The 21,424-nt window shown below is 35.8% G+C and overlaps 3 protein-coding genes across 3 annotated transcripts; 1 reads left to right on the forward strand and 2 right to left on the reverse strand.

The window, feature by feature from the left end:
* Positions 1-4,975: 4,975 nt before the first annotated feature.
* Positions 4,976-10,361, reverse strand: LOC114351748 (telomere length and silencing protein 1 homolog). The gene is made up of 2 exons (XM_028303052.1): positions 9,729-10,361; positions 4,976-8,589 (listed from the first exon to the last, which is right to left on the reverse strand). The coding sequence occupies exons 1-2, from the start codon at positions 10,153-10,155 to the stop codon at positions 8,102-8,104; spliced, it is 915 nt and encodes a 304-aa protein (XP_028158853.1). The 5' UTR covers positions 10,156-10,361; the 3' UTR covers positions 4,976-8,101.
* Positions 10,362-10,650: 289 nt separating this feature from the next.
* On the forward strand, positions 10,651-14,944 carry LOC114351747 (malate synthase). The gene is made up of 7 exons (XM_028303051.1): positions 10,651-10,975; positions 11,109-11,367; positions 11,605-11,932; positions 12,176-12,350; positions 12,852-12,960; positions 13,893-14,147; positions 14,507-14,944. Exons 1-7 carry the CDS (start codon positions 10,725-10,727, stop codon positions 14,756-14,758), a joined length of 1,629 nt encoding a protein of 542 aa, XP_028158852.1. The 5' UTR covers positions 10,651-10,724; the 3' UTR covers positions 14,759-14,944.
* Positions 14,945-17,297: 2,353 nt separating this feature from the next.
* Positions 17,298-21,177, reverse strand: LOC114351658 (AN1-type zinc finger protein 2A). The gene is made up of 6 exons (XM_028302940.1): positions 20,948-21,177; positions 20,643-20,685; positions 20,267-20,453; positions 18,969-19,123; positions 18,291-18,384; positions 17,298-17,749 (listed from the first exon to the last, which is right to left on the reverse strand). The coding sequence occupies exons 1-6, from the start codon at positions 21,000-21,002 to the stop codon at positions 17,603-17,605; spliced, it is 681 nt and encodes a 226-aa protein (XP_028158741.1). The 5' UTR covers positions 21,003-21,177; the 3' UTR covers positions 17,298-17,602.
* Between the last annotated feature and the right edge of the window lie 247 nt (positions 21,178-21,424).

Here is a 21,424-nt window from a genome sequence, read left to right on the forward strand (position 1 = left end):
ACAAAATATTGAATGGGTCCAGATCGGATTACGATGATGCTGATGCAGTTCAGTTATTAGCCTTTAACTACTGTAAAAAATATAAAAAAAAAAATGACAACAAAAAATTATAGAACATCAAGTGTTCTGTAATTTTTGCCTTGATTTTACAAAAGACTCGAGTGATGTTTTAATAGCCTTAACAAAAAACAAAGGGACATGACGCAAATTATTACCCAATGACGAAATACAAAAGGCCAAGTAAAAAGCAGAGCGTCTGAGTATAGACATGGCAGGCTGATGACAGGAGGAGGACCTCCACCAACAAGTCCGTCGCAAAAGATTTAGGAATAATACAAACTTTACCAAACGAGTTTGTGGTTGACAGCAATGCTTTTGATAGCGACGGTACACCAACTTATAAAAAGACATCAGACATATATCATCATACAGATATTAAATCCTCCTGCAGATGTGGAAGAAATGGCGTTACAATTAACACCACTAGCATCAACGTCAAACACTATTCTAAAGAATAAAAATACAAAACAAAGGAAATTACAATACTTAGAATTCAAAGCTGAGATTGCAAATTCTTTGCTCTACTTCACTCCTGCAAAAGAGCAAATACATCAAGAATGCAACACGGAACAAGAGCTAAATACAACTGGAAAATAATCCTGAACCATTTAGACCTAATTTCATCAACAGCAACGATATACGAAAATAACTACAGCCAGAATAATCTCCGCTATATTTATTTTTAGATAACTCATAATACGTTTCACCACTATGTACGGGCATAAACTTACCCCAAGATTAGCTATTCTTTGGAATAGGGTTTTTGTTATCTGAGGTAGGTAGAAAAAGAGCGAATAAGATACCAAATGCATAAATCATCCACACTACGCAGTTTAAATAATGAATTGAATGAAGGAAGCCATTGGATTCAGCAGTTGTGTTGAAACTTCAAGAAATATTTTACTTAAGGGATTTGAGTTTAAAACAAATCTTACAAGTGTCAACAATATGGTCACTCGGCGAAGTTCTGTAAAGAATCTTCATCCACCTGCGGGCACTGTGGTTGCGCTGGGCATTCAATCAACGAATACTCAAAATTGAAAGAACCTGCGACCTGTGCCACGTGCCGGCCGCCATGACGGCTTAGAGAGGCTATTGCTGCAGTTATTCGATGGATGACCCGATTAGCTGTCGGTCGATTCACTCCAGAGAAACCACCCATGGTCAGTTTATGACATCCAGCTGCGTAGTACCGTAAAGTCAATAGCAACTGATCTATAGCTATTAAAAGCTATAATCATCATAATAAAGGAAAACCTCTAAGGAAAGCGGTAACTGCGAACTCCCCACACCATGGTTTCTGGCAAGACGCCATTGACATTTCAATCAAGACATCACAATTTGTTGATGGGGGAGCGAAAAGGCCGTGCCTACTTTAAAAATATTTAAGTCAAGCGCGCCCTCGCTAGTTCAACTCTGACCCCGTAGAAACCTTTTTCAGTTGGATGTGGGCGTATAATTTTAGAAACAATGATCCGACTAGCCAATTACTACTTACTAACTAGCCAAATTAGGTAATAATGCCGCGAAAATATACGACCAAAGAGGGATCAATAAAGAGAAAACCGATAGACAAGGAAAAATTGAAAAATGCTGTAGCTGCAGTATTAGGTGGAAAAACATTGAAGGGGACTTCAAAGCAATATGGTGTCCGTCTAATGACGTTAAAAAGATACGCAAGATTACAAGAAAACTTCAAATGAAGAAATAAAATATGAACCTAACTACAAGCGATCACAGATATTTACAGACGACGAAGAGAAAGAGTTGTCAATGTATTTAGAAGACAGCTAGTAAGTTGTACCATGGCCTTACTCCAAAAAATGTTCGATCTTTAGCATATTATCAGTTTGTCAAAATGAACAACAAAAAATTTCCTGACAATTGGGAAGTCAAAAAAGAAGCTAGTTATGATTGGTTCTGGGGTTTCATACAACGCCATAAAATTGGGAGACTTGATCCCCCCAGGATCAAGGCTCCCAAACAAGGGTGAAGAAGTCTCCCTAATATCGGGGACACATGGTAAAAGTTTACAATCAGGAGTTTCAATACATAATGAGTTAAATTGTGACACAATCTGCTTCTTATTAAAACTATCAATAGATAGATAATTTCCAAATCGTTTAGCTTAAAAAGTTTTCCTATACTACAAAAAATAAACAAAATAGAGTGCATAATCAAAGTGGGTGATCAACCCTCCCCAGGTTCCCCTACATAGATGGATCTCACAAAGAGAATATCAACTATAAAAAAAGTAAACTGACCTATCCATCGGAATATGTCGTGAGGCACTTTGGACCATTGTAATGGCCAAGAAGATAATATTACTACTAAAATTAAAAATCACATATTAGCCAAGTATCCATTTGATTTCCTGAATTGTAGTGATCACAAAGCTTTTGTGCTAGAATATTTTATACACTTGTCAATTAAATTTAGTACCTACATACAACTGGTGCAACGTTATCAACAGGATTCTGAAAGGCACTGACATAATCAGACTCGAAAAAAGAACTCTGCCACCAATGTAGATAAATATAAAAAGATTTGGAATATACTTGAAATTAAGAGAGGCTTAGTACTATTTGCCTTATATTTCTGAAATGGCGGCTCAAAAAAGAAAGATTTTCAAGAGAAGACAAGTGTATTTTATCGGAGTTGGTGTTAAAATATCAAGACGTTGTGGAAAATAAGCGCACCGATGCCACTACAAATATTTCCTCCAAGTTAATACACCGTCAACAATAGTGGAAGTCATATTAGGACCAGCACAAGGGAATCTCAAGTGATTTCGATACCGACAGTCAAACATACAAATCTGATCTGTCTATGTATAGTGCACTTAACTGAATATCCAATTACTCATAATCGTCAGATTCTGCAGCTAAAATTGTTATCAATTGTAACTTATTGTTTCTTACAGGAAAACATTGAAACTTTTATTGACGAGCATGAACAAAATGCTCACACAAGCTTATTGAAAGAAAATAATGTAAGTAAACACTTAAAGTACATAAATAATTAATAATTCTTGGTAAAATAATGACTATGTTCTATTTTAATAGAACATAGTCATTATTGTTGTTGTTCAGAAACAACAACAACATGACAATCAAACGCCGTCTTGATACGGCAGTTGATTCTGAGCCGGCTAAGAGAACTAATACGTATGGTTCAATATCATAATCCAATCAGCAGGTGTATCCCCTCGCTTGTTATTGCCCCAAAGACAACAGTGACCAACCAAGACAAAGGCCCCTTCTTAGTCCATGTATCTCATGTGGAATCTGAGCCTTCTACCTCAAAATGTATACAATCCATGAGATTCGGCAAATTTCTGGTAACAAACTAGATTCGAGGTATAATTTTGGACGGAGTGAAATCGGGTGAAACAGATTTTCGGTTGAATTCGTTTCCCCTAACGCAGCCAATAATTTCTTCAATAATAAAATTGTATCTTTATACAAATGCGTTGCTTCCACACCAACCTACATTGAATGGCTCTCATCAGAAACATTCCCACAGATTGGACTATGGAAGAGCTCACGGAATCTCTGACAGTACCAGAGGGCTGTTGCATTTTATTTAAGACCCGTTCGTTTGAAAGGTCTTACCAAGACGAACTATATTTACTATGGCCACCAACCTCAGATGTGGTAGCGTTCGAAGATAAACATAAGACTGTTTTGCAGAATGGTACCCGGCTCCAAAAGCTTGGGTAATTCATCGTGTAATCCTTTTTTTTCTATCCTTCTTTTAGTTATATTAATAGATTGTAGTCTTAAAGTACATACTCATATACATATAATATACAGTTCTTTAATTTCAATAAACAAAATTAAAATGTATATCATCTTTTATTTTCACATTTTATTTAGATACCCTTAAAGACTCCAGGGTTGTCTAAAAAAAGGGTAATTAGTGTGTGTGGTTTTAGGTGTTGAGTATTTTATAAGTACATACACAAACTTTTTTGAGTGTAGTGTAGTTTTAGTGCTAGAAGAGTACGTACTTTTTAAGTAGGTAAACATTTTTCTTATTTAGTTTTTATAATGGAATTAGATGTGAGTGACTTTTTGACTAGAGACGACTATATGGACGCTTTAATTAATAATTTAGTGTGGCCGTGGCCAATTACACACTTCGTTAAAGTTGAACAATGCATAAATAATTGCGAAGTTTTTGAACTAGCACCCATTAACAATTTAAACCATTTTGAGAGTACACTACGAAAAATAATGAAAAACTGTCTGAAGTATCAATTCAAAAAATGCTACCAAAAGAGATTAGCTTTGATTGAAAGACCAAACATTCAAACTTGGAGGGCTAAATAAATATGGAAAAATGTCGTAAAATGGTTTGAAAAATAGGAATTGCTAATGTGTCAATTAGCAGACACGAAGGCAACATCTTACAATCAGCTCCTTCGTAATTTATAAAAATAATTTATTAATAGCAGATTTATTCCTATATGAAAACTTTTTGGAGCATGCCCGTGTTACGGAGACTATTTTACATCGTCGGCGTATGGCTCTTCGGAACTTGGAAATGCTATAACCATGTCCAAGGTTATTTATTGTTAATTTAATCCTTTTATTTTTGTTTAAGGTGCACTAAGCTTTTATGCGTCTGGTTCGTACCAAGATTTATCGGAGCAAGTGCGCACCATAGAATCCAACCTACCTAATAATTTAAAATTTAAGAAAAAAATTGAGATGGACTGTTATATCGGAATTCATATCGCCAAATATAAAAATAAAAATCGATGACACAAAGCTTATAATGTAATGTATTGCATTGACGTGAATACAATAGAAGCTCTACGTTTCTTTCATAATAAAATTTATTAAATAATTACTTGGGTTTGCACCGCGCGTAACATTTACTTTCGAGGTTTTTTTTCTGTGTTTCTTACTTGCTTTCTCAAGTGTAAAGTAACTTGTTTTTTTTTTAAAGTTCTTCTGGACCCACCCCGTAGCAGTACTATTCCTTGCTATAACCATGACCAAGGATATTTATTGTTAATTTAATCCTTTTATTTTTTTTGGTACTTAGTGCACTAAGCTTTTATGCGTCTGGTTCGTACCAAGATTTATCGGAGCAAGTGCGCACCATAGAATACATCAAGTTAGTGTATTTAACTGTGTGAGGGCTGTGACGCAAGCTCTTAATATGTCGGCGTATGGCTCTTCAGAACTTTGAAATAGCCTTCGAAATACCAGATCCCGAGTTCCTCGGATTGTTTCGCTTCAATGAAATGTGTGCCGTCGTGACCTAACACAAAGGTTGGAACCTTATTTACCATCTCGTACTGTCTCCAAACCTACCTAATTATTTAAAATTTAAGAAAAAAATTGAGATGGACTGTTATATCGGAATTCATATCGCCAAATATAAAAATAAAAAATCGATGACACAGAGCTTATACTGCATTGGCGTGAATACAATAGACGCCCTACGTTTCTTTCATAATAATATTTATTAAATGGTTATTTGGGTTTGCACCGCGCGTAACATTTATTTTCGGGTTTTTTTTTCTGTATTTCTTACATGCTTTCTTTAATTAAATTTTAAGTGTAAAGTAATTTTTTTTAAGTTCTTCTGGACCCACCACCCCGTAACAGTACAATCCCTTGCTATAACCATGTCCAAGGATATTTATTGTTAATTTAATAATTTTATTTTTGTTTAAGGTATTAGTGCACTAAGCTTTTTATGCGTCTGGTTCGTACCATTTATCGGAGCAAGTGCGCACCATAGAATACATCAAGTTAGTGTATTTAACTGTGTGAGGGCTGCGACGCAAGCTCTTAATATATTATTTACACGGAAATACATTCATTTTCCAAAAACTCGTGAAGAACGAAATATTATAAAAAACGAGTAAAATCAATGTTGTAAGTTGTAGTTAGAGAAAATCACCTATCTACATGTTTAACATGATATTTTTAGGTTCTACTAGAAGTTTAGTTTTCTAGCAGTTGTGGGATGTATTATAGATAGCATTCACATAGCTATCACCAAGTCTGCAGAATTTGAGCAGCTGGAGCTGCTTAGCATTAAGAAACGCGAGCCCCGGGTGCCTTATCCCGGGTAGACGTCGAGTCAGACAGTTCCGTCGTGTCGATGGACTCCGCCACTTCTGGACACAGAATAAAATTGTGGAGCAGGACGCGCACCCACGGTAGCGGCGCAGCCTCGGACTTCCGACGAAAGGGAAGAGGCACCAGAGCCCAAAGATTGGTAACAACAAATCGAGGGCAGTAACATTATGTAGATGGGTCATTGAAGCAGTAAATGGCCCATTTAAGCGCGACTTTCAAGATATATGTGATTTATGAAAAAAGATCAGAGAGTAAATTATCACGGAAAGAAGAGCTCTTGCTTGAGTTACTTTTTTGAATGGGACAATGTTGTGCTTTATGTTTTGTATGAAAGGTGTTTCAATGCAAAGCAAGGCAAATACCCCCTTATTTTCCTGTGTACCCTTGGCTGTTCCCTTGATGGTACAGTGGAAAATAAAGTACCCTTGGCCATAAAACCCAACCAACTTAAATTATACACATGACCAAGAGGACTGGCTTTTCTTGAATTTGGCCAAAAAACAAAAACAATGAACATCGGTAAAAACAAATAAAGTAACATGGATGTAGATAAAAGTAAAACCTAATTATAATTAATTACATAGATTATAGACTATATTACGACATTTTCCTGTACCTATTTTAGGATTGATATTGAACTTCTTCAATGTAACCGTCTCTTTGATTATTCTGAAGAAGAAAAATTATATCCTGGAATTATTCTTCTGCGCAAATGTCACAATATTTTTGAGAATTTTATCATGGAAGTTACGGATTGCATTGACGATGATATATACCGTCGCTAAAATATTGAGATTTGAGAGCATACGCCTCGACAAAGGTATCGGAAGGTAAAGGCGAAAGGCTTATAATATGCCACATTTTTAAGACAAAGAACAATAATAATTTGTAATGAACATCACAAAGATGTGCAGAAAATTTTGAGAAATGGTTTGTAAACCTATTTGACGACCTGAAATAATCAAGTACCTATCTATAATACTTGTACCCTTCTCTGAAATAAATAAACCACCAACATCACAAAGTAACCCCGTGTTGAAGCAGAAATCGTTTTTACAACTGTAGGCTACTTTTTACTTAAATATCGAAAATGTAATTGAAGAAAATTTGAAAAAATGTGTGCGTCTCGCTGAAACTCTACAAGAACAGGCCTTGAAGAAATCATTTTTATGCGAACGGCTACTTATAAATGTCGATGATAGCGACACGAACGATGATATCCCATTTCATTCGCCGGCGTCCTACCAACGGAACGAACAGAATAAGCAGAACGAAACGATCTTCCTCTTCTTCTTTATAGCAATCATACTTCCATCACATTACATATTATTAATAGACAATTTAATTTATTTCAAGACCCCTGGGACTGACAACTGCTCAAAATGTATTGAATTGACTAAGAGAATAAAAAAAGAAAGACACTGACAAAGAAGGACAAACCGCTTTTGATGCAGAATGAGAAAACAACTACAAATTCTTACTTAATTTAGTGTTGAAAAACATTTGTATTTAACAGTTTTGAAATATTATTGTAGTTTGAGTACAAATACTTTTTTTTAGATAATAAATACAGTCTATGCAACTATATTAGCAATTTTCTTTCCTAAACAACTACCCCACCTCAAGAAAGGAGATCTAGTCACTTCTAATATTAAACAACAGACCACTGACAAGGAATCTACATTTGAAATTATTGGTATGATCTACCATACCAAATACATTTTATCAAACTCCATGATGTAACAAACACCTCAAAAATAATAACTTTGATAACAACAATAGAAAAAACCAACTGAAAATCAATGGGAATGATATAACAATCTTGACAAACCAATATTTAAGATAGATAAAGGTCCATAATAAGACCAATTCATTGTTTGATAAGTAGAAAGAGAAGTATTCAACTTCATTAAAACCCATTTCTGTATTTGAAGAATTTAATATCTTCTGAATTGTTTCTTAAACTTTTCATAATGGTAATCATCAGTAGCTCTTTCTCCTTTAGCTTTCTTAACAATTTTATCCACATTTTCATCTATTACACTAGTTTCAGTCTTAACTTCTTTTGGTTTTTCTACCTTCCTTTTCTTACTATCACTATCCATATTGAATCTGTTGTGTTGAACAAAATTAACAGCCATGTTTGTGGGAACGAATTGAGATGGAGCATCCTTTTTATTGTGTCTCTCCCATATGAGTTTCATTTTAGCTTCCTCTGTCGCTTCTATGTTTTTAATTTTAGCATCAATGCCAAGGTCTACTTCAGGGATACCACTGAGCATTTGGTTTGACAACATTTCTTCTGACCGGTGAGTAGAAGACATTCGTAAGTGTTCGGGAAGAGACAGTAGAGCAGCTTCCTCTGGTGACAGGTATTTGAGGGAGTCATTGTGATCTGATTCCTTTTTGTCTTCATTGTGCCCTTCTGCAAAAGAAATAACAAAATTGACAGAAATGTACACAATTAATTACATACAGTTTACGTTGTAGATAAACAGAATCACATTTATAATGTATTTTTTAAAGAAGATAACAAATAACAATGTATTATAACCCCCAATTTTTACAATTTTAATCTTGAAAGGTTCTAAATGCATTGTTGAGAACTATAGGCCAATATCGATTCTAAATGTTTTTGCCAAATGCTTAGAGAGATTTGTCTATAATGAAATTTATCCGATCATAAAACAGGGGATACCTAAGGAACAACATGGTTTTGTAAAGGACAGATCAACAGTATCAAATTTGAGCCTATTTGTTAGTGATGTGCATGGGGGCATGGGCCTTCAGTCTCAGGTTGACGTGATATACACTGATTTCGAGAAAGCTTTCGATCGCGTAAATCACGTCATACTGTTGCAGAAACTTCACCAGCTCGGTATACATGGGGATTTATACAGATGGGTAAAATCGTACATATATAACCGTAGGCAGGCCGTAGTTATTGGTGGCAATCGCTCTGATTTTATCACTGTCCCTTCTGGTGTACCACAGGGTTCCCTCCTCGGGCCTTTATTCTATATAGCTTATATAAGCGATATTGGCCTGTGTTTCAAACATGCGAAGGTCTTACTCTATGCCGATGATACTAAAATCTATATGAAGGTTAACACAATTGAGGATTGCTTGAGACTTCAAGAAGATCTGGATAGACTTTCTGCATATTACATAGCTAACCGAATCACAGTCAATGTCTCTAAATGCGTACATATTAAGTTTACCAGGCGTAAAACTCCCATTGAATATGGTTATAGACTAAATAATGTATGTCTCAACGGGGTTGAATCTGTAAAAGATTTAGGGATTTATTTGGACTGCAAGCTAACATTTAATTGTCNTGAAAGAAAATGCTCCAACCCTACCCTCTGGCCGATGCTCAAGATAAAAATCTCAATCAATTCAGAAACCGGGAAATAGAGTAATTTATAACACTTACATTAACCCTACCCTCTAACTCAAAAAACGAAAAAATAGCATACAAATACAACTTAGAAAAGGGAGAAAGGAACTAATAATTTTATTAGTGAATATTTAGTAAATAAGCAATTCCAAAGTCATCTTTACCTTTTCTTTTAGCCAGTTGTTCTTCTATGTATTTCATCATTTCCTCATCTTCGTCTCTTTTGTTGGTCTCTGCCGAGAACTGTGTACCGATGCCCGTGTCATACGCATCGTCGACTTGCTTGACTTTCCCGCTTTTTAAAGCTTGCATGTTCACCATACCACCGGTTTTCACCTTGAATGGGTCTTTACAAGCCACCTCATCTTCAATGGTCGGTTTTTGTCCAGTAGCTAACGCAATAACGCTTACGCCATTAGGCCTTTCCCTAAGCTTCTGAATCTCTTTTGCTTCTTCCAACTTTGCTAAAACGTTTTCCTCGTCGTCAGACTCGTCATCTTTGATGCGACGCCGAAGGTTTTTCTTCTTTACAGGCTTAAACTTAATTTCTTCAAGTCCAGTGGGTTTCGTTTCTTGAGTTTCTTCCTCCATTGGTTGGAGACAATTAATAATTTGATATCCACCGGTAACTGATATTTGTGTGTACTTATTTAACACTGATTTAGCTAAAGTATTTTAGATGAATATTACGCTTCCTAATTTCACAAAATAATAGCACTTCAAACAAATCTCATGCGATTCCATGAAGAAAGAAAACAAAACTTTTTAAGATGGCCGCCGATCTATTTATAGTCATGGTCTATGGTTGGTCTATGGATTGTTAACCATAGAGCCACTTCCGGAATCGTAGTGAGGAGACATGAAGTTAAAAGCAATTGAACATTCAAATTCAATCTTAGATGTCAGTTAATGCTCTTCACGGGTGTATGTGTGAGTGAGTGGAACTTGTGTGGGTGGATTGTGATAAGAACGTGTACCTACCTACTCGCTGATAAGTGATAAGGCTGGAGACAACAAAAACAAAGTTCAAAGTCAAGTCATAAAACACTTTCAATGATTCAGTTAGTTTTGATTGAGCATTCATTGTCTTTTATGCTCTTTGATTCATTGTGTTAGTCTAAAGAAAAGTTCCTTCGTGTGAAGTGAAGCTGAACAAAATAATGGCCAATGTGATTCTATTGCAATCACCTCCACCAAAGTTGGAGGAAGTGCAGAAAACAATATTCAGTAAAGATGCAAGAAACTTTTTGGAACTCCTACATAGAGAATTTAACGAAAAGATTGAGAAACTTTATAGGGATCGGCAGCAACGCTACGTAGAAAATCGCTCAAAAGTTTCCTTAGAATTTAAGGTTTCCTCTGAAAGAAACGATAAGTCTTGGAGCATAGCACCATTGCCGACTAGACTACAGTAAGTAAACTTATTAACTATAATTTAGATAAATTATTTGTAATAATATTAAGTTTAGATTTTTATTTTCGTCCATAAAGTTAATTAATCCAAAAAATAGATAAAACAGTTATATTTATATCATTAATTCTAGAAACCGACACCTGGATCTTGGAGATGTATCACCATCAAACACTGCACACTTTGTGTCTGCTCTAAATGAAGACGTTGAAGGTATTCAAGTGGACTTTGACGATGGCCACTGTCCGACTTGGAAAAACCAATTAGTTGGATACCATAATATTGGTCTAGCTGTTAATGGAAAACTTCCTGGAGCACCTATGAATATAGCTATGTCTCCAATCCTGATGTTACGGCCAAGAGCTTGGAATATGATTGAACATAACATTTTAGTAAGTTTTCACATTATTTGCTATTATTTTTGTGAGTCTTGATCTTTTGTTAGCAAATAAAAGTTTTTAGTGTCACTGAGGTCACATTATGATACAAGAGCCAAATGATTGCTTCCTTATCTTTTCTATTTGTGTCAGCACAGTAAAGATGTCCTATATAAATATGCGCTTATCTACGAATATCTGCGTTTCTATGGTACATAAAAAAATATTAAATTCCTATTTATTTAATTTCAGATTGATGGCAAAGAAGCAATAGGTCCTCTTGTAGATTTTGGTATATTAATGTACCACAATGCAAGAAAACTGTATGAAGCAAGCAGTGGTCCGTACTTTTACCTATCGAAGTTGGAGGGATCATCGGAAGCAAAGTTATGGAACGATATATTCATATGGGCCCAAGACCAACTGGGATTGCCAAGGGGCACAATAAAAGCCTGCGTGTTAATAGAAAATATTATATCCGTATTTGAATTGGATGAGATATTATTTGCATTGAGAGAGCACTCGTTGGGTCTCAACTGTGGGATTTGGGACTACTGCGCTTCAATCATAGCTAAGTTTGGTAATGACCTAAATTAATTGCTATAATTTTTTTCAACATGTTTTGGAACTTGAAAAACTTTTTGTGGGTTAAAATTAGACCTAAGGAGTTGATTTTTTGTTTGTGATGTATTGTGTACATATCGCCTANATAATCCCAATAACTTTAAGATATTTATACTTAAACTAAATCGCCTAATGCGCGAGAGCGCTAAAAAGTTGTAAAACCCATCTAAAAGTTAAAATTAAACAAAAATAATTTCAGGCGATCGCGAGGAGTTCCTCATCCCAGACCGGAGTAAGTACGTGAACATCACGCGTCGTTTCCTGCACAGCTACCTGCAGTTGGTAGTAAGCGCGTGCCACGCGCGCGGCGCGCCCGCCACTGGGGGTATGGCAGCCGCTGTGCTCGCGCCGGGCACCGACGGTACTGATGATGAGTGAGTGTAACTAATATTACGAAGCTGAAGAGTAAAAGCCAGTAATAGTGAATATTATTCAGTACACTTTTCATACGAAGCATGGGCAAGCCTCCTACTAAGTGGACCGACGATCTGGTAAAGGTCGCGGGAAGAGCGTGGATGCGGGCAGCGCAGGACCGTTCATAGTGAAAAACCTTGGGGAGGCCTTTGTCCAGCAGTGGACGTCATTTGGCTGAAACGAACGAACGAACACTTTTTATTATGTTTAATCCGAAATACGGGTGTCGGATATAAATGCGGTATTCGGTACATAAAATTACAGTATTTATGACGATAGAATTTATCAAAAGTATGTATATCACTAAGTAAACTATCCATTTATAGCTCATAAACTAATTAACTTATTGATCTTTAAACAATATTTATCAGTAAACTTAATTACTTACTTTGTTAAACCATGATGAAACTAAGCACTTTCAAACTAGCATTACGTGAAACATGGTATTTTATACATTTCAGATCCAAAAAGATAGTCAACAAGATTTTGGAGGCCAAGATTAAAGAAATAGAAATTGGTGTCGATGGGTTCATGGTGTATGACTCACGCGCAGTTCCTTATATTAACAGGGTAAGTATGATGTTCCCAGTTCATTTTATTCCGCTATGAACTAAGTATCATCATCATCAGGTCATTTATTCTCCACTGAAGAAACACGACCTTCTCCAATTAATCAAAGGCAAAAGGAGGATTTAGCCTACACTCCCCACAATGAATGGCTTTGGAACGGGTTGGGGAAGCAATGCAATAAGTACTACTTTTCCCACTCTACCTATTGTTATGTGAAAATTTATTAAAATATTTGACCTATAGTTCCAAAATACTGGACTGTCCTGTCGATGACATTGACAGTGGGGCGCCACCGTCAATACCGGATCGCTGGTTCAGATTTTTGCCATGTTGGAAACCATATAGTTGAACGATGGTAGCGCCCCCCTGTCATTGAGTTTGGCGGGACAGTTCAGCGTGGGTCATCTATACTACGTCGCTCGAACCCGTTAAATAATACTCCTTGGGCATTCTTACAACTTAGATAAAACAAAATATAATCCCAAAAGAAAAATTTACATTTTCTTTGCCATTACAGAAGTGTTGTTTGCTTTAATGTTTTTCTTTTGTCATTCTAAACACAATTTAAATTCCATTGTACCTAATTCAATTTGGCCTTCAAGATACAAATACAACGATAATATCCAACTCCTAAACTTTTACGCAGTTACAGACTTCCGCGTTAAAAAATAGCAAAAAACCTTACAAGTAGGTATTAACAAGTTGCATTGAGATTGTGTAGTAAAAACTAAGGTTGAGATGCAGCACCTGACTTTGAACGTAACTATAACCAGTGCTTTTTGTATAGTTTGACAGATTTTTGACGTTTGTTAAAGAAGATGGTGCAACCCAGCCTTAGTTAAATTAAGTTACAGTACAGTCAGACTAGGGGCCTCTTTGACGTCTAATGTAACAAAGGTGATAGATAAAGTTAAGATAAGTTTTCTTTGCAGCTCTGGAAGAATTACGGGTCGTTGCCTAATCAGATATTCCGTAAATTGGATGTGAATATAACTCCCGAGGATCTCCTAACGATTCCGAGCGGGGGTGTGACCTTGCAGGGTCTGAAGCACAATGTGGCGGTCTCCATACTGTTCATATACCACTGGCTGGCTGGAATCGGCCATTTCTTCTATAGCGGCAATGTTGAGGATTCCGCCACGGCTGAAATATCTAGATGTCAGATTTGGCAGTGGATTCGGTTTGCGGTGAGTATTTTGATATGCATAGACTCAAAATTATGCGGAACTACCACCAATTCGGGTTCCGCAGTTTAAAAGCTATCCATCCCGCTCAGCAATGGGATATGTCGCTATGATCGACAGCGACAAATTAATCATCATCTTTTCAGCCATAGGACGTCCACTGCTGAACATAGGCCTCCCCCAATGCTTTCCATGTTGATCGATTGGTAGCGGCCTGCGTCCAGCGCTTCCCTGCTACCTTTATGATGTCATCGGTCCACCGATCGATGGGTGGACGTCCCACGTCCCACAAATAGCCCGAAAATAATATTTTGTCTACCTACTATTTATTTTTATTACATGTTTTGTCTTTTTTATTCCAGCCCGCACTAGAAGACGATCCGAAACAGCATGTCACCGCCAAACTGGTGGAAAAAGCGGCAGCTAACTTCTCCACGTACGCCCACAAAAACTTCTGCCGATCGAACGCGGAACGCAAACGGCTCACCGCAGCTAGGTACATGAGTATGGAACTGTTCCTTAGCAGGAATCCACCAGAGTTCATCACCAGCTACCTCAACGATAACCACAAGTTTAGGACGCTGCACAACAAAGCGTTGTTGAGCAATTTGTAAAAACGTTATTTTCGCTAAAGTTGAACTATAATGTAGATGGCGCTAGCGTATGCATAGTTGAGTATATTTGTCTACATCAGGGGTGGCCAACTTGATTAGACATAAGATCTACTGTTTACTAACGAAACCCTGGGCAATCTATTACTTACATACTTCTTGAAATCTTGTACCTACACAATCATGTAGTATTTTTTGCCTTGCCACGATCGACTGGACTAATATTCGCGATCGACCGGTTGGCTACCCCTGCCCTGAGCCCCGATTACGGTAATTTTTAACGTCAACAATCCAGACACGCTTCTCGATTCTGCGATACGATTGGTCGTTCAACAGCGTACGTCAGCTGTTTTGACCAATCGTATTGCAGAATCAAAAACGCGTCTGGATTGTAGACGTTAAAAGTTACCGTAATCGGGGCTCTGGTCTACATGATAGGTCACGTGACTTAACGAATAAACGAAAGCTTACGTCAACCGTTTATCGATTAATAATCGTTAGTTTTTATTTTTCTATTGCTTCCTAAACGATTGTGATTTAAAGATTAATATTAAAAGATCGTGATTGATATGTGATTTCAGTGTACTGCATGAGACTTGTTTTTAACTTTTGTACTGCATGAGACTTATTTTTAACTTTTTCACCAGCTACGATTTGGGTACCAAAAAATATTTTAATCATGTTTTTATTCTGTGATATTTCGCAATATCTAATCCTACTGTGTAATAATAATATGACTGTCTCTTATCTATGATGTTATTGTTATAAAAAAATGTTTTTAAAAGTCCTATTTTTGATGTTTTATCTATACAAAGTTTAATGTTGATATTATTAATAAATGTTATTATTAAAATATAAATGTCTTTTATCAACTACTAGCTGACCCGGCGAACTTTGTTCCGCCTTAATGGCAATAAATAAGCAGACTTTTTTTTTAATTTCGAACGGGATAAAAAGTATCCTATGTCCTTCTCCTGGCTCTAAACTACCTCCCTGACAATTTTCAGCTAAATCGGTTCAGCCGTTCTTGAGTTATAAGCGAAGTAACTAACACGACTTTCTTTTATATATATAGATGTAACTACATATTATGTTTCCTCAACACAAACCTTGTTTTTTCATGTAATTTCACAATAAAAACAACTTTGTGTCAATGTAACATTTATATTTGTCTCAAAAATATTGAACATCTTAAGAGGTAAAATAGATTCGATAATATTAATATAACATACTGGTGAAGGCGTAAGCTATGGTAATAGCCGTCAGTTAATATTAATAGCACTGCAATTTTATTATTTTATAACAATTTAATGGATATAATATCAATATTGTCTTTATTTCAATAAATGGAATTATATTGATTTGTAGGAATGTCTTAAATCTTGTAAGTATGGCAAGTATATTATATTGATTGACAATGACATAGTGTTAAAATTGCAAACATAACGACATTATTAGTGTAACAGTATAGGAATTTTATTACATTAATAAGTTTTAAATTTGAAAAATGAGGCTTGAAGCAAGAATACAAATTATTAAATATGAAGGTGTTAAAGGTGTCTAAAATATTACAAAAAAATTGTGCTGCCAAGCTTGTTATTAAGACTAAAACGATGCATTTCAAAAAGTCCGGTACTTTAATTGTTTCTGAATGAACTATTGGTAATTGACTTATTTTATTTTGAAGCATTCCAATCTGTTATAGGATCATTCGTTAAGAATTTGAACTATCATTTTAGCAGAGGCGGGGCAAGACCTAAATTTGATGTGGGCAAGACAGATTTCGCGAGGCCTTGTTCTGTGGCGACCTGAAGACGGATTTTATGAAATAATAAAAAAAAGGGTCAAAGGGGTATACATTGACAGTTTCTGATTTCTTGATTCAGTGATTATTTTTAAAGGAATATTGCGCCAAAGAATAATGTTCGTCACTTAAAACCGTGTTGTTGCTTAATTTTGTGTCTGATTATGGCTGAATTTGTTTGGATAAAAATATTTTTTTATTTTTAACTACATTGTTTAGCTATCAAGAATTTATATTTAATAGTCAATGTTCATATTGTGATATTGTCATCTCCACCTTGTATACATTTTTTCAAAATTTTTGATGCGCGAGGCCCCTTGTTCCGCGAGGCCGTAGGCGGTGGCCCACGTCGCCTACGCCTTACGCCGCCTCTGCATTTTAGCATTTTCCAAATGACTCGACAATTCAAAATACTTAAGAATGTGTTATTACATAATTGCGCGACAAAGAACAAACCACAATATTCTTTGCAAATACCAGTGCAAGTTCACGCTTTCAAAATTAAACAAAACTCCTTAAAAGTTATTTCTTCAATAGCCATTACAATACAACTCCATTGGATATGTTAAGATACATTTTAAAATCTTACTCTAAAAATCATAATAACAAAATACAATAAAACCATGAATGAAACAAGAAAACTTTCCAAAACTTCCATTTTTAAATGGATACAAACCTTCCAAGGCTATAATATAAATAATTATTAGATACCATTTGGTTATCTTTAGTTAACTAATTTACCGCTAAACTGTATTTCTCATCTGGCGAAACTAATCACACACTATGCATTAAACATGTGTTACAAATACTTTAGACTTCTGTTGTCACTGCAATTATTACATTTATTGACACTTATTCACAGGGAAAAGCAAAAATATATTTGAAATAACACTGCACATCCTGCTATCACTTCACTACTCAGCTCCTGCGGTGAGTTCAAACATAAAAACACTGAAATCATGTAATTACTTTGCTTGATAATAAACTGCGTGTTGAATCACTTTGTCACAAATTCAAAAGGCATTGAGTGCAGTGGTGAGGTGCTAAGAGACGGTGCATCGGCCATTTTGATCGCCGCCTACGCGTTGGCGAGTGAGCGCACGCGCGAGGTTCGTATCCCGTGCTTGGACGCTGGCGTTTTGTTCTTGCATCGATATAGCTAATGCGTGAGCCAGCGCCTCGTCTTCCGTCTGCAAAGAATAATTTAAACAAGTTACATAAGTTGTTAAATTGGGCCAACGCCTAGTTAAAATTAAAAGCAACAGCTTTGTAATAAGAATTTTAATTTTTAATGATAAAAAAATATTTGTAGCTCTTTTTGGGGTAGAGAATCAAAATCAAAATCAAAAGTATTTATTCAGTTTAGACCACAAGTGGCACTTATGAACGTCAAAATTATTATAGAAAATAATAAAAAAGAAAAGTTAGCCCTTATGGGGCACTTTACATGTCTCCTTATCTTTTGGGCCCTACCAGCGGAGTTCGACACTTGGTAGGTACTAACAATTATGGATATAGGTGATGGTGGAGTTCGACACTTGGTAGGTACTAACAATTTATGGATATAGGTGTACTATTTAGTTTTCTCTTCAAGCCTCTTCCTAATTAATAACGGTGCAAAACTTTTCCAGTATTTATTTTCTTAACTATATGCAGTAATGAATAATATTAAATCACTTCTATCTATTACTTTATTAAATGAAAAGTATGTTGGTTTGACTTTGAACTTACCATGTTTCCTTGTACTTCACTAAAGCTGGCAACTGTGACTGTAGGAGGCGTGACTTTGTTTTCAGCTGCTTTCATCCTCGCCATTGCTGCATTACTGAAATTTTAAAAATACCCTCATAAGACATTTTATATGGATGACAGCACATCAAGGTAGCTTGGCATGATTAGCTGTAATATATTTTGCAACAAACTTGTATACTTGGCTATGCTGTCCACATATAGGTAGTATCCATTTGCACAGGTGTATCAACAAACTGTTTACAATTTAACATTTGATTTCATAGCTATTCGTGTCTAATGTAGGGTGGGTATACATTAGCAATTATCCCAACTAATATTATAAATGCGAAAGTAACTCTGTCTGTCTGTCTGTTACGCTTTCCCGCTTAAACCTCGCAACCGATTTTGATGAAATTTGGCATAGAGATAGTTTGAGTCCCGGGAAAGAACATAGGATAGTTTTTATCCCGGTTTTTGAAACAGGGACGCGCGCGATAAAGTTTTTCTGTGACAGACAAAATTCCACGCGGGCGAAGCCGCGGGCGGAAAGCTAGTTGAGTATAATTGAATTAGAATCTAATTAGGTATAATTAATTATTGAATGTACTGTATGCTTTCAATATTTGTACACAAACACATGATGAGCTTAATTAGTTGATAATTAAGTGTATTACTCACGCAGCCTGTCGTCTCTTCGCAGCCAGTTTGCCTTCACAGGCGTGGTCGATGGCATGTCGATGTTTCAGGCAATAGTTGAGAGTACAATCTTTGCATACGAGTGGCACCATCTCTTTCGTTTTACAGCCTTTGTATGAACAGCGGTTTGTAAATACCTACAAAATTAAGCAATTGATATGTAAATAAGTTATTATTATAATTATTATTTTCTAGTTTTTATTTTTTCTCCATTCTTTTATAAATAAAAGTCTGGGTAGTTAACCTATTATGCGGACCTCAGTCAAGCGAAATAGGATGTAAGGCAGTGGTTGTTAAATTAGATAATAAGTATTTCCTAGTAATTCGGCAAGAGTTTAGGATAGTGGCTTTTTGTAGAGTGTAAATTATACTGGGTGGCATGTTGAGGACCTAAATGCTTCTGTTTAGACTTTGCGGTATTATTCCGGTCGAGGATAAAACTATTGGTATAATAAATATAATTTGTGCCACTGANCATGTTGAGGACCTCAATGCTTCTGTTTAGACTTTGCGGTATTATTCCGGTCGAGGATAGAACTATTGGTATAATAAATATATTTTGTGCTTGCCACTGAGTTCTCAGCTCAATGGCAAGGTCGCGGTATTGGAGATTTTTCCTGATATTGTGGATTGTAAATTGTGGGTATTCGGTATGGCAATATCTATTAAGTAGACTGTTTTGTTGGTTTTATCAAATAGTGTTATGTCCGGTCTATTGAAATGGATAGTTTTATCTGTTATAATTGTGCGATCCCAGTAGAGTTTACATTCTTTATTTTCTAGAATAGTAGATGGTGAGTATTTGTAATATGGAACTTTTTTGAGGATGAGCTTATTTGCGTGTGCTAGGTGTTGGTGTATAATTGAGGCGACCTGGTCGTGTCTGTGCTTGTAATCGGTTTGAACAAAAGCTTTACAGGCGCCTGTGACGTGCTGGATGGTTTCGGGTGCACTGTTACAGTATGGCATGTANGCCACTGAGTTCTAAGCTCAATGGCAAGGTCGCGGTATTTGGAGATTATTATAATAATGTGTCTGATAAGTTAACGAACACAAAAGGAATAATTTTGAATACCAAAATGATTTAAGGTACTAGTAATTACTTTTTTATACAAAAAGATAACAATATTTAGATCATTTCCTGACTATTATCAATGTTTAATAGGGGGTTATTTGAACTATTGCAACTAACAAATAATTACTAGAATTTGTCTTATCAATTGATCTTTCGTCTTGTTAACGGACTGACTTTCTTTGTGTGGCAAGTAGATAAGTAGTACCTTGTTTCTCCTTTCCCTAGCCGGATCAGAGGTACACTGGTTGTCTATATGTGCCCCGACAGCCACATCCGGTGGTTCTCCTCTCCGACCCGGCACGGGCGCACTGCACAGCGGACACACCGGCACCTGAACGTCACGTGTGTTGGGCTCTGGACACTCGTGGTTGACGTAGGCGAAGTGGTCGGAACTGCAATTTGGAGATGATAATTATTTTATTGCATAAAATTTAGCACATTAAAAATAAGGGTACATAAGAAAGACATCTTTATGAAGCTGCTATATTTATTAGAAGTATTAAGCCACTTATGAAAACATATTGTATTGTAACAAATTGTATTAGTATAAATAGTGAAAATCTAATTATACAACAACTTACCAAAAAACTTCCTTGCAGGCACCACATTTCATGGGCAGGAAATCTGAAAACATATTATTGTGGCAATGGGTAATTTTTTTCTTTTGTATAATTATTCATCATTGTTTTGTGAACATAATGTTACACACTGTTATTGCCACATAGTACTTACTGGTACTTAGTATTTTCGAAGACACAATGAACAAAGAGATATTAGCAAACATCCAAAAAGGTATACCTAGTAAAATCAGTGGTAAAATCTAAGTTTATTTTTCTTATTACCTTAATGCATACATATGTTTAAATGACGAAAAGTGATTACTTACCCAGCTTATTGCAAGATTTAAATGAACAGTTCTTGCCAATATGCGGAAATTCCATTTTTATAGTCTAAAATCACGAATAAAATAAATATACGTTGAGGAACTCTCAAGAAAACTCATAGAATGACGCAAGTGCTACTTTATTAACACTTTTATAACGCAGAAGACTCTCGTGGGTTCCAAAAAGTAATTATTTCGTCACAAAATCATGAATCAAGTTCGAGCAACAATCAGCAACAATCACCATGACGAAACACTTTTGAAGTAACTGAAGAGTTTACGAAGCTCGTAGCCATTCAAGTATGATTGTCAGAAAAAATTAAAAAAAATAAACTTAATTTTGTGGCTTGCAATTTGCAGATTGCCTGAATCATTAATTTTGTAAATTATTTGATCAATCCAACTCAAAATTATCCTGAATTTTTTGATAAATGAGATTACAAACTCAAAGAGATTTGTATCAAACCAACTCTACGAATG

Source organism: Ostrinia furnacalis, unplaced genomic scaffold, assembly GCF_004193835.3.
Source record: "Ostrinia furnacalis isolate ACB-3 unplaced genomic scaffold, ASM419383v2 OfSCF1172, whole genome shotgun sequence".
NCBI classification, from domain to species: domain Eukaryota; kingdom Metazoa; phylum Arthropoda; class Insecta; order Lepidoptera; family Crambidae; genus Ostrinia; species Ostrinia furnacalis.

Coding starts and splice junctions, on each gene's coding strand:
- LOC114351748 (XM_028303052.1), bottom strand. CDS start 10,155: ATGGAGGAAGAAACTCAAGAAACGAAACCCACTGGACTTGAAGAAATT. Junction 8,590..9,728: donor ACAACTGGCTAAAAGAAAAG/GTAAAGATGACT, acceptor TTTCTTTTGCAG/AAGGGCACAATGAAGACAAA.
- LOC114351747 (XM_028303051.1), top strand. CDS start 10,725: ATGGCCAATGTGATTCTATTGCAATCACCTCCACCAAAGTTGGAGGAA. Junction 11,368..11,604: donor TGATTGAACATAACATTTTA/GTAAGTTTTCAC, acceptor ATTTAATTTCAG/ATTGATGGCAAAGAAGCAAT. Junction 12,961..13,892: donor CAGTTCCTTATATTAACAGG/GTAAGTATGATG, acceptor TTTTCTTTGCAG/CTCTGGAAGAATTACGGGTC.
- LOC114351658 (XM_028302940.1), bottom strand. CDS start 21,002: ATGGAATTTCCGCATATTGGCAAGAACTGTTCATTTAAATCTTGCAAT. Junction 20,454..20,642: donor GCCTGCAAGGAAGTTTTTTG/GTAAGTTGTTGT, acceptor TCCAAATTGCAG/TTCCGACCACTTCGCCTACG. Junction 18,385..18,968: donor GCGAAGAGACGACAGGCTGC/GTGAGTAATACA, acceptor TTAAAATTTCAG/TAATGCAGCAATGGCGAGGA.